The sequence below is a fragment of the Scylla paramamosain genome, chromosome 25 (genome assembly GCF_035594125.1).
Source record: "Scylla paramamosain isolate STU-SP2022 chromosome 25, ASM3559412v1, whole genome shotgun sequence".
Lineage (NCBI taxonomy): Eukaryota > Metazoa > Arthropoda > Malacostraca > Decapoda > Portunidae > Scylla > Scylla paramamosain.
Window position 1 is genome coordinate 3825001 of NC_087175.1, and position 11070 is coordinate 3836070.

At 43.3% G+C, this 11070-nt stretch overlaps 1 protein-coding gene across 1 annotated transcript in view; it reads left to right on the forward strand.

The window, feature by feature from the left end:
* LOC135113102 (uncharacterized) overlaps positions 1–9327 on the forward strand; it is a 13414-nt gene extending 4087 nt beyond the window's left edge. Inside the window, exons 3-7 of the mRNA XM_064028141.1 lie at positions 1–41; positions 1596–2037; positions 7913–8169; positions 8729–8823; positions 9284–9327. The exon at positions 1–41 is cut by the window's left edge and continues 447 nt beyond it. Coding sequence (XP_063884211.1) covers positions 1–41; positions 1596–2037; positions 7913–8146 — 717 coding nt within the window. The 3' untranslated portion in view covers positions 8147–8169; positions 8729–8823; positions 9284–9327. The remainder of the gene's footprint in view (positions 42–1595; positions 2038–7912; positions 8170–8728; positions 8824–9283) is intronic.
* The last annotated feature ends 1743 nt before the right edge of the window (positions 9328–11070 follow it).

Sequence of the window (11070 nt, forward strand, 5' to 3'; positions counted from 1 at the left end):
CTCAATGGGGGACGATGCCTGCCCACCCAAACCGGCTTCAGGTGTGTTGGTGTTTTGTTGGTGGTAGTGTTGCTGTTGTGGTGGTGGTGGTAGTAATAGTAGTTATGGTTGTAGTTGCGGTAGTGGTGGTGGTGGTAGTAGTAGTAGTAGTTATAGTAGCGGTTGTAGTAGTGGTAGTAGTAGTAGTAGTAGTTGTTGTTGTTGTTGTTGTTGTTGTTGTAGCAACAAGAATAAAAAGCATAACAGTCTCTCTCTCTCTCTCTCTCTCTCTCTCTCTCTCTCTCTCTCTCTCTCTCTCTCTCTCTCTCTCTCTCTCTCTCTCTCTCTCTCTCTCTCTCTCTCTCTCTCTCTCTCTCTCTCTCTCTCATCTTGCACACCTGAACCACGCTAACGACTCTGATCCGTTTTCTGTTACTGCACATACCTCCTCCTCCTCCTCCTCCTCCTCCTCCTCCTCCTCCTCCTCCTCCTCCTCCTCCTCCTCCTTTCACGTGTCCACATACACCTAACGATAAATTGCAGGTGAGTTAATCCGTGCTCCCTTGCCCAGGTAAATGGACACCTGGGCGTGACAAAGGATGATTAGGAACCTCTCTCTCTCTCTCTCTCTCTCTCTCTCTCTCTCTCTCTCTCTCTCTCTCTCTCTCTCTCTCTCTCTCTCTCTCTCTCTCTCTCTCTCTCTCTCTCTCTCTCTCTCTCTCTCTCTCTCTTTAATGGTACAGGGCAAACTAATCTTTGTTGAATTAAATATTTACCTGTATTCATCAAAGGAATTTACCAGGGGAAGAAAGAGAGAGAGAGAGAGAGAGAGAGAGAGAGAGAGAGAGAGAGAGAGAGAGAGAGAGAGAGAGAGAGAGAGAGAGAGTTAGCTCACCCCACACTTCAGCAATCAGAATTCAGACTTGTACCCCATTATCTCTCTCTCTCTCTCTCTCTCTCTCTCTCTCTCTCTCTCTCTCTCTCTCTCTCTCTCTCTCTCTCTCTCTCTCTCATATCCAGTCCTTTGCTCCCTCCCTTGACTTCTATTGTACATTTTTACTTTACTTTTCTCTTTATTAACTTGTTCATTCATTTTTTCATTCTATTTTTGTACGTTTTCTTCACTTATTGCTTCGTTTTTCACTTTATTGTCTTGTTGTCTTCTCTTATTTAACATTTATTCTTCCATTGCTTCTCTTTTTCGGTTTTATAGTTCTTTTTTTTTCATTCTTTCGTGTTTTATCATATATTATTATTATTATTTTTTTTGTTTCATTTGGTCTGTCTCCATTTTCGTACTTTATAGTTTTCCAGTTTCTCTCTCTCTCTCTCTCTCTCTCTCTCTCTCTCTCTCTCTCTCTCTCTCTCTCTCTCTCTCTCTCTCTCTCTCTCTCTCTCTCTCTCTCTCTCTCTCTCTCTCTCTCTCTCTCTCTCTTCAAACACACACACACACACACACACACACACGAGGAGTCCTTTGAATCCTGTAAACCCACATCAGTATCCTTTCCTCCTGAATCCTCCATCCTACCACTCCATCCTTCCACCACTCGATCCTCCCTCCTTCCACTCCTACCACTCCTGCACTCACTGACTCCTCCTCCTTCCATCCTTAGGTGCATCTGTCCCCACGGCACTCAGGGGGCGCGTTGCAAGGTCCTGAGCCGCCAGTTCAAACCTCCTGAGGGCAATCCTGAAGGAGACGAAGGAGGAGGGAAGACTGATAAAGGAGGAGGTGAAGGAGGTGGCGTAGGAGGCGCTGTGTGGCTTCCCCCAGTACCTTCCTGCAGCAGAGTCCACTTCAGTCTCGAGATTCTGGCGAGGACTCAAGATGCCACCGTCCTGTATTCCGGCCCCGAAGAGGACGAGGAGGACGAGGTGGTGAAGGACGAACTGGAGTCTCTGGAGGGGCTGGAAAGAGATTTGCTGCTGCTGGAACTTCGAGGAGGCCGCCCAGTGCTGGAGGTGAACCTTGGGGGTGGCGCCGTGAGACTCGTGCCGCCCCTGTCTGTGGCTGACGGCAAGTGGCACCGCCTGGACATCACCTGGATGGACGAGGTGCGTGGGCATTGGGGATTGTGGGATTAGAGGCTGGGCTTGGCTTGCCTTAGAGACTACGATGAGTGGGTTGGATGATAAATAGGTTGGATAAGAAATAGGTTGCATAAGAGTTGGGTTGGATGAGGTGTGGGCTGGATGAGAAATGGGTTGGAAGAGAAAAGGACTGGTGAGGTATGGGCTGGGTCATTGATCTAAACACGCAGGCATTAAGGCTTAGGGTCTGATGCACACTCACTCAGAAAAGAATCGGTGCGCACTAAACATTGTGAGACCAGCGACGATAAACAATGGGAAGGAGAATATTGAGACGCCCCCTGAGGATTTAAAGATTAGGAACTGTCTTGCATTAATAATTGGGACTGCCTCGGATTAGAAACTGAGATCTATGTGTAAGGAGACTTTTTGACGAGGGGCGGCTTGGATTAGTGATTTGGATACGTAATGATTAGATATTAGGGATTGACTTGGATTAAAAACTACGACTGGGATGAAATAGACGCAGTTTTTTTAATGAGATAGGGTTCGATTAGTTATTTGGATAAGTGGGTATTAAGAATTAGGGATTAATATACATAAGATTATAAATTAGTAGGAAATTAGGACACAGGAGTGGATTAGAGACTGCGTCATTGAGGAAGAGAGATGAAGAGCGGCGGTGATTGGACGAGAGGCAGGAGATTAGAGAAAAGAGAATTATTTGGATTAAGAACTGGGGGTTAGGCTGACTTAGACATGACCTTGACTAAATATTAGAGATTACCAGTACTGAGATTGGAACACGTATCTGAGGAAGAAGAATGCGAGAATTAGAAAGATGGGAAGAGAAAGAAAGTCGAAAGAATAAGATTGGAAAAGATTAGTAATAAAATCAAACGTGATAGGCAATAAATCTGATTGGCTGCTTTAAGGATAGGCACGCGTGGTGATTGGTCCATCGTGCGGCCGTTGGGAGGTAATGAATAGATAGCAGGTACTTAATCAACTCGCCAAGTGAACAGGTTAATGAGTTACAGTTACGATCTGGGATGAATTGTGGGAGTTTGTTATACAGATGTTTTTATTCTATCCCAAAACTGGTGGTGCATTGTAATCCACCTGTCTAAATTACCGTTGTTACCTGCTGTGTTGTTGTTGTTGTTGTTGTTGTTTTTATCTTGTAAGTTGTTGAAGAGATGGAGGAGTTTGTTAATGACGTGTTATTAGTGTGATTATCAGTGATTTTCTCCTCTTCTTTTTTTTTTCCTCCTCTTCCTCATCATCATCATCATCTTCCTCCTCCTCTTCCTCTTCATTCTCCTCTTGTTCCAGCTTCTCTTTCTTTTTACCTGTTGTTGTTGTTGTTGTTGTAGCTTCTGTTTTCCGTCTTGTTTTAGTCATTGTTCTTCCTCACGTTTTTGTTGTTGCTGTTGTTCTCATTGTATTTTTTTTTTATTGTTATTCCTCCTCCTCCTCCTCCTGGAAGGAAACCACCTCAAAAACAAACAACAAGAGGAAAAACAGAAGACGAGAATGGTAGAATAGTGAAATTTTCGCCATGACCACAAATCCATTAAATGAGACATACTCGTAGGTGTTGTGACGCGTCCCTTGAAATGTGGATGGGACAGTGGCAGGCGGGAAAGACAGGCAGATTATCCAGCAACAGTGAACATGGTGCGAACAGAGACACAGACAGAAAAAAAAAATAAAAAATACACGGGAAATATATTCGGATACAGAACAGATTGACTGAAAGATGTATACCAAAAAAAGGCACTCAGATACATAGATAAAACAGAATAGACAGACAGATAGACAGACAGATGTATACGAATAAAAAGATATTTAGATACTTAGATAAACAAAATAGACATACAGACATACAGATAGAGGCAAAAACATACATGAAAACAGACATTCATAGACATACAGAGATTAACAAAACAGAGAGACAAACAGACATAGAGGTATATGGAAAGCAGTTATTTGAATACATACATAAATAGAAGAGAACAAGCAGAAAAACGGACACATAGACAGAAATACAAGGAAGACAGACATTCAGACACATGATAAAGAGAACATACATACAGGTGAATAAACAGGTAGACACAGACACACAGAGATAGTTACGACTAAAACTAAAGAGAAAAAATTAGAGAGACATGATCATCTTATCAATTAGAGAGAGAGAGAGAGAGAGAGAGAGAGAGAGAGAGAGAGAGAGAGAGAAATTAAAATCGTTTAAAGAAAGTCAACATTATGAAAGAAAAATTCATCCAAACTCTCCCTCTCTCTCTCTCTCTCTCTCTCTCTCTCTCTCTCTCTCTCTCAAATTAAACAATCGCTCTGCCATGTAAACTCATTTGATTAAGATGTGCAGGTGAGGAGAGGTGGAAGAGAGAGGGAGAGGGAGAGGGATTCGAACCTGCGACACACACTCTACCCTGCCGATCTAATGCCATTGAACCACGGTGTTTTGTGCTTCCCGCTGAGTCAGATGAGAGGGTTAGTAAAATTGTCCTCGCTTTAATCCACTAGAGAGAGAGAGAGAGAGAGAGAGAGAGAGAGAGAGAGAGAGAGAGAGAGTGTGTGTGTGTGTGTGTGTGTGTGTGTGTGTGTGTGTGTGTGTGTGTGTGTGTGTGTGTGTGTGTGTGTGTGTAAAGGTTGTTGAGTAATTAGACAAGATTACTATTCTCTCTCTCTCTCTCTCTCTCTCTCTCTCTCTCTCTCTCTCTCTCTCTCTCTCTCTCTCTCTCTCTCTCTCTCTCTCTCTCTCTCTCTCTCTGTTACGAGGAGAGCGTAATTAGTGGAGAAAATAAAGTTATTGCAGCGATATCGACAGGCGTTTAGTGTGTGTGTGTGTGTGTGTGTGTGTGTGTGTGTGTGTGTGTGTGTGTGTGTGTGTGTGTGTAACTCTATACCTGCCTGATTGTTTTGAACGAAACTTCCTATATACACACACACACACACACACACACACACACACACACACACACACACAGACGGGATAGCAAACTTAGTATTGGTGGCGGTGATGATGTTAGCGGAGGGAGAGGAGGAGGAGGAGGAAGAGGAGAGGGAGAGGAGGAGGAGGAGAGTATATGACGTTCAGGAGGCAGAGAGAGAGAGAGAGAGAGAGAGAGAGAGAGAGAGAGAGAGAGAGAGAGAGAGAGAGAGAGAGAGAGAGAGAGAGTACAGGTAAACAGGGAGAATTTACAGGGTACAGAAGTTTGTATTGATGATTAAAGAGAAATATGGAAGGTTACAGGGTCCTTTAAAGATTTCAGGGATACAGAGAGTAGAAAGAATGCAATGTAAGGGGAAGTTACAGGAATACAATAAGAGGAGACTTGCAGGTTTTTAATGAGAGAAAATGGAGTTACAGAAAATTACAGGGGGGTTACAGGTATTTATAGAGTACATTGAGTTACAGAGAGAGCGTAGAAAGTTACAGAAAGGACAAAGATTTATGGAGATTTACAGAGCACAGGAGTCCAGTTAAAGTTATAGACAGTTAAAGGAGGAATATAGTGTTACAGGAAGTCACTGGTAGTTACAGAGTTGCAGAGGGTACAGAGGATTACAGGATTATTAAGGGAGGATACAGGAAATAAAAAGTGATAGAAAGCTTGGTGTTACATGATTAAATAGAATGCAAAGGATACAGACAGTCACAGGACGTATGGGATTACAAAGAGTTACAAGATTTCTAAATGAGAGTGATGAGTGTAGAGAGAGATACAGAAAAAACATAATTACAGGGTTTTTAATGGAGACCTCAAAAAAATACGAAATTACAAAAAAAAGTGTACAGTTACAGAGAGAGAGAGTAAAAAGAGGCGCAAAGTTTCTAAGGAAGAGTGCAAAAAAATAAAGAAAACACAGACTTACATAGACAGAATACAAAAAAAAAAAAATACGGTTTCTAAGACAGGATACAGAGAGAGATTAGGAAGAATACATGACCAGGGGAGGATTTCAAGGTTTCAGGGTTTCAGGAGGGCAGAAAAGAGGGAAGGTGGGTAGGAGGGTACAGGGGGTCAGGATGGGAGGGGAGGGCAGGTCATGTTGGCAGTAACTATTGCAAACTTCACTCTAAACTTCCCCTCTAATAACTGTTTCATGTTCCTGGACTTGCATCGCCCTCGCCAATAACACACACAACTATTGCAATTTTGAACCAATTGCTAACCTTGTTCTTTTGTTTTATTGTTTTTTTGTTTTTTTTTTTTTTCTTTTTTTCTCTTTTTTTATCAGGCGTCTTGTTATCATACTTTTTTTTGGGGGGTGGAGAGATGAGGGGGGATGTCTGTTCTTTTGGTTTTCTTAGTGTTGTTTATTTGTTTATTGTTTTATCCATTGTTGTTAATTTATCTTTTTTTTTATTTTTACTGTAATTTTTTTTGTGATTTTTTTTTTCTTGTTCTTTTCTTCTTTATTTTTTTAGTGTCTTTTCTTTTATTGTGTGTCTTGTTCTTCCTTTGTTCTTTTTAGTGTTTTCTTTTTTTCGTTTTCCAGTTTTTTTTCCGAGTTTTCAGTATTTTGTTCTTTTTTTCATTATCATGTTTCTTTCAGTATTTCTCTTTCCTTCTGTCTGCCTTTCCCCCTCTTCCTCTTCATCTTCCTCCTCTTCCCTCTTCCCCTTCTTTATTTTTCTTTGTTTCTCTTTTGCTCATATTCTGTATTTTCATTATTCTTTTTCATTCCTTTTTTATGTTCTTTCTGTTCCAGTCTTTGTTGTTATTGTTATTTTTGTTTCTATTCTCCTTCTCTTTCACTTTCATCTCATCATCCTGGCTTATTTCTCTTTGTCTTACTCTCATTTCCTCTACCTGTTTTCATAGTTTTATACCTCAATACGAAAGAGAGAGAGAGAGAGAGAGAGAGAGAGAGAGAGAGAGAGAGAGAGAGAGAGAGAGAGAGAGAGAGTATGGAAAGGAAAGAAGATTAAATTGAGATAGAAAATGATGCCGTCCTCTCTCTCTCTCTCTCTCTCTCTCTCTCTCTCTCTCTCTCTCTCTCTCTCTCTCTCTCTCTCTCTCTCTCTCTCTCTCTCTCTCTCTCTCTCTCTCTCTCTCTGGCTCGAGTACTCTTTAAGGGACATTCTTATGAGGAAGGAGGAGGAGGAAGAAGAGAGGGAAAAGGAGGAGGAGGAGGAGGAGGAGGAGGAGGAGAACGTAAGCATTATGTGACTTGAATGTGTGTGTGTGTGTGTGTGTGTGTGTGTGTGTGTGTGTGTGTGTGTGTGTGTGTGTGTGTGTGAAAGGGCAGATAAGAGAAAGAACAGGAGGAGGAGGAGAAAATAAAACTGGAGACGAAAATGAGGAAGAGGGAGAGTGTAAGGGAAAGTAGATGAGAGAGAGGAAAAGTGTCAGATAGTGAGTGAGAGGGACGGTGTTTAGTTTACTCTCTCTCTCTCTCTCTCTCTCTCTCTCTCTCTCTCTCTCTCTCTCTCTCTCTCTCTCTCTCTCTCTCTCTCTCTCTCTCTCAAGAAAAAAGCCGCTTGAGTGCCAGTTCCCAAAGAGGTGCCAAATGAAACCTCAAATAATGGAGGAGAAGTATCTTGAAGCCTCCCTCGTGAAGGAGTTTAAGTCACAGGAAGGAGGAAACACAGAAGCAGGCAGGGAGTTCCAGAGTTTACCGGAGAATGGAATGAATGATTGAGAATACTGGTTAACTCTTGCATTAGGGAGGTGGACAGAATAGGGGTGAGAGAAAGTAGAGAGTCTTGTGCAGAGAGGCCGCGGGAGGAGGGGAGGCATGCAATCAGCAAGATCAGAAGAACAGTTAGCGTGAAAATAGCGGAAGAGGATTGCAAGAGATACGGCGATGAGAGAGAGGCTGAAGACAGAGTTATCTCACCCCCTACCTCACACTCTCACTCCCTCAGGTTGTGGAGGTCATGGTGGATCTGTGTGTGGGCGGCTTGCTGGACCTCCCCACGCCCTCCTGCCCACACCCCCACCCACGCCTCACGCCCATGAGTGAGTGCAGGCGGCGGGCGAGGCTTCCTGTGGGTGGCGGGCGGCTGAACACAGGCCACCCACTGCTGCTAGGGGGAGGGCCGCCCACAGACACGCCCACGGTCACTTCAAGCACAACCATTCATTTAGAGGCTGCGTGAGAAACCTACGAATAAACGGTGAGGTGGGTCGTCTCTCTCTCTCTCTCTCTCTCTCTCTCTCTCTCTCTCTCTCTCTCTCTCTCTCTCTCTCTCTCTCTCTCTCTCTCTCTCTCTCTCTCTCTCTTGGACTCTAATCTTCATCTTTTTCAATTTTCTTTTTTACTTTCTTGGTTCTTCTCGCTTATTTTCTGTCTTCATTTTTCGTCCCCCGGTATTCTCTCTCTCTTTCTCTCTCTCTCTCTCTCTCTCTCTCTCTCTCTCTCTCTCTCTCTCTCTCTCTCTCTCTCTCTCTCTCTCTCTCTCTCTCTCTCTCTCTCTCTCTCTCTCTCTCCCATATTCATGTTCTCTCACTTATTTTCCATATCCCTCCTCCATCCCTTCGCTTTCCTTCCATCGTCTCCTCTACAACGTTTATATTCCCCTCTAACCCCTCTCTCTCTCTCTCTCTCTCTCTCTCTCTCTCTCTCTCTCTCTCTCTCTCTCTCTCTCTCTCTCTCTCTCTCTCTCTCTCTCTCTCTCTCTCTCTCTCTCTCTCTCTCTCTCAACCTTCAGACAGTTAGCTTGTTTGTTTATTCCTCTCAGCTGATGGACCTCGCTGGGGGCGCCGTGCCCTCCACCACCGGCTGTCCCGACCCCTCCTGCGCCACTGCCGGTGTCCCCTGCGGCCCCCACGGCAGGTAGGGAGAGAGAGAGAGAGAGAGAGAGAGAGAGAGAGAGAGAGAGAGAGAGAGAGAGAGAGAGAGAGAGAGAGAGAGAGAGAGAGAGAGAGAGAGATGCTACAAGGGAAACAAATAAGGAAGGAAGGAGTGAAGGGAAGGGAGATAGGAAAGGAATTCAGACTTATTTTATATCTTTTTTATATTTTACCGCTACTTTGACTTAAAATTCTTATGAACTATTGAATTTTTTATTTATTTATTTATTTATTTTTTTTTTTTTGAGTCGGGCGCCTTATGTCCTCGTTGCTGTGTCCAGGTATTGCAGTGAATCCCTCAATACCCCCTTTAGTTTGCTTACATATTGCCTATACTACCACCACACATGTAGTACACACCTATCGCCATTAATAGCAGGTATGGGAAGACCTGTAACCATTACCGTCACTCCTGTAATCCACCCTGTCACCCCTTCCCACAGGTGCAGGGGAGCGGGGACCTGTCTGCAGTGTGAGTGCCAGGCGGGGTGGGGAGGATCAGCCTGCACCACCCCAACCATTCCTACCACCTTCCAGCCTAACAGCTTCGTCAAGTTGGCTCTCTCCTTCACCCCCTTCGCCTACTCCACCTCCATCCACCTCAGGTATGTGTGGAGTGGCTGTGGTTGTAGTGGTGGTGGTGGTTGTTGTAGTAGTAGTAGTAGTAGTAGTAGTAGTAGTAGTAGTAGTAGTATTCATCTCAGTGAAGGAGTGATTATGATAGTAGTTTTAGTTGTAGTGGTAGTAGTAGTAGTAGTAGTAGTAGTAGTAGTAGTAGTAGTAGTAGTAGTATATCAAAGAGGATAGGAGTAAAACGTTAAAGAACAAGAACAGTAATAATGATAATCACGATGATAATAATAATGATAATAAGAATAAGAAGAAGAAAAAGAAGAATGAAAAAAAGTCAGACAATAAGAAAAGAAGAGAGAAAAGAAAAATTAAAGATATCAATGACAATAATATCAACACACACACACACACACACACACACACACACACACACACACACACACACACACACACACACACACACACACACACACACACACACACACACACACACACACACACACACACACACACAATTAGCCAGGTGCAAGGTGTCAAAATGGAAAAGTGGCATTATCCATCATATGTCAACTCTCTCTCTCTCTCTCTCTCTCTCTCTCTCTCTCTCTCTCTCTCTCTCTCTCTCTCTCTCTCTCTCTCTCTCTCTCTCTCTCTCTCTCTCTCTCTCTCTCTCTCTCTCTTGTTAGTGGGAATAATACTAATAACTTCAGCATAGGGGGGCAGGGAGGGTAGCAGTGGGTGTAATTAATTCCTTCCATTACTTAGTGCCAGAAATTATTACAAAAAGTGTCGGGGCGTTACTCATTATGACGAACCTCTTGTGCTTCATCACTCACCACTCATCCACCACTCACTCACAGGCCGTAAAGTAAGGGTGGGCTTGGTGATGAGTATGTGTGTATGTGGCTGGTGTGGTGTTAGGTAGGGTGTCTGTGTGTGTGTGTGTGTGTGTGTGTGTGTGTGTGTGTGTGTGTGTGTGTGTGTGTGCTTTTTTTTCGGGGGTATATTTATGTTGATTGTCTAAATGGATCTCTCTCTCTCTCTCTCTCTCTCTCTCTCTCTCTCTCTCTCTCTCTCTCTCTCTCTCTCTCTCTCTCTCTCTCTCTCTCTCTCTCTCTCTCTCTCTCTCTCTCTCTCTCTCTTTCTCTAGATGTGGATGTCTCTGTCTGTCTGTATGTATGTCTGTCCGTTTAAATCTGTCTTTCTCTCTTCCTTGTCTGTCTGTGAATGAATGTCTGTGTATCATTATGTCCGTCTACCTGTCTGACTTTCTAAATGCCTCTCTTTCTCTGTGTATGTCTGTGTATTTGGGTGTCTGTCTGTCTGTCTTTGTAAATGAAGGTGTTTTATCCATCTATCTGTCTGTCTATCTGTCTGTCTGTCTGTCCGTCCTTCTGTCTGTTTGTCTGTGTTTCACCTGTAAGTTTATTTGTCTATCTCTGTTTGCATCTTTTTTTTTCTGTTCACGCCTCTGTATATCTGCCGTTTTTTTATGTCTGTCTGTCTGTCTGTCTGTCTATACATTTTTCTTCTAGTGAATGTGTATCTGTTTTATCTATCTGTCTTTCTGTCTGTCTATCACCGCGAATATCTGTCTTTATATATCTATCTCAGTCTTTTTCTCTGCATGTCTTTTTGTCTATGTGTAAATATGTCT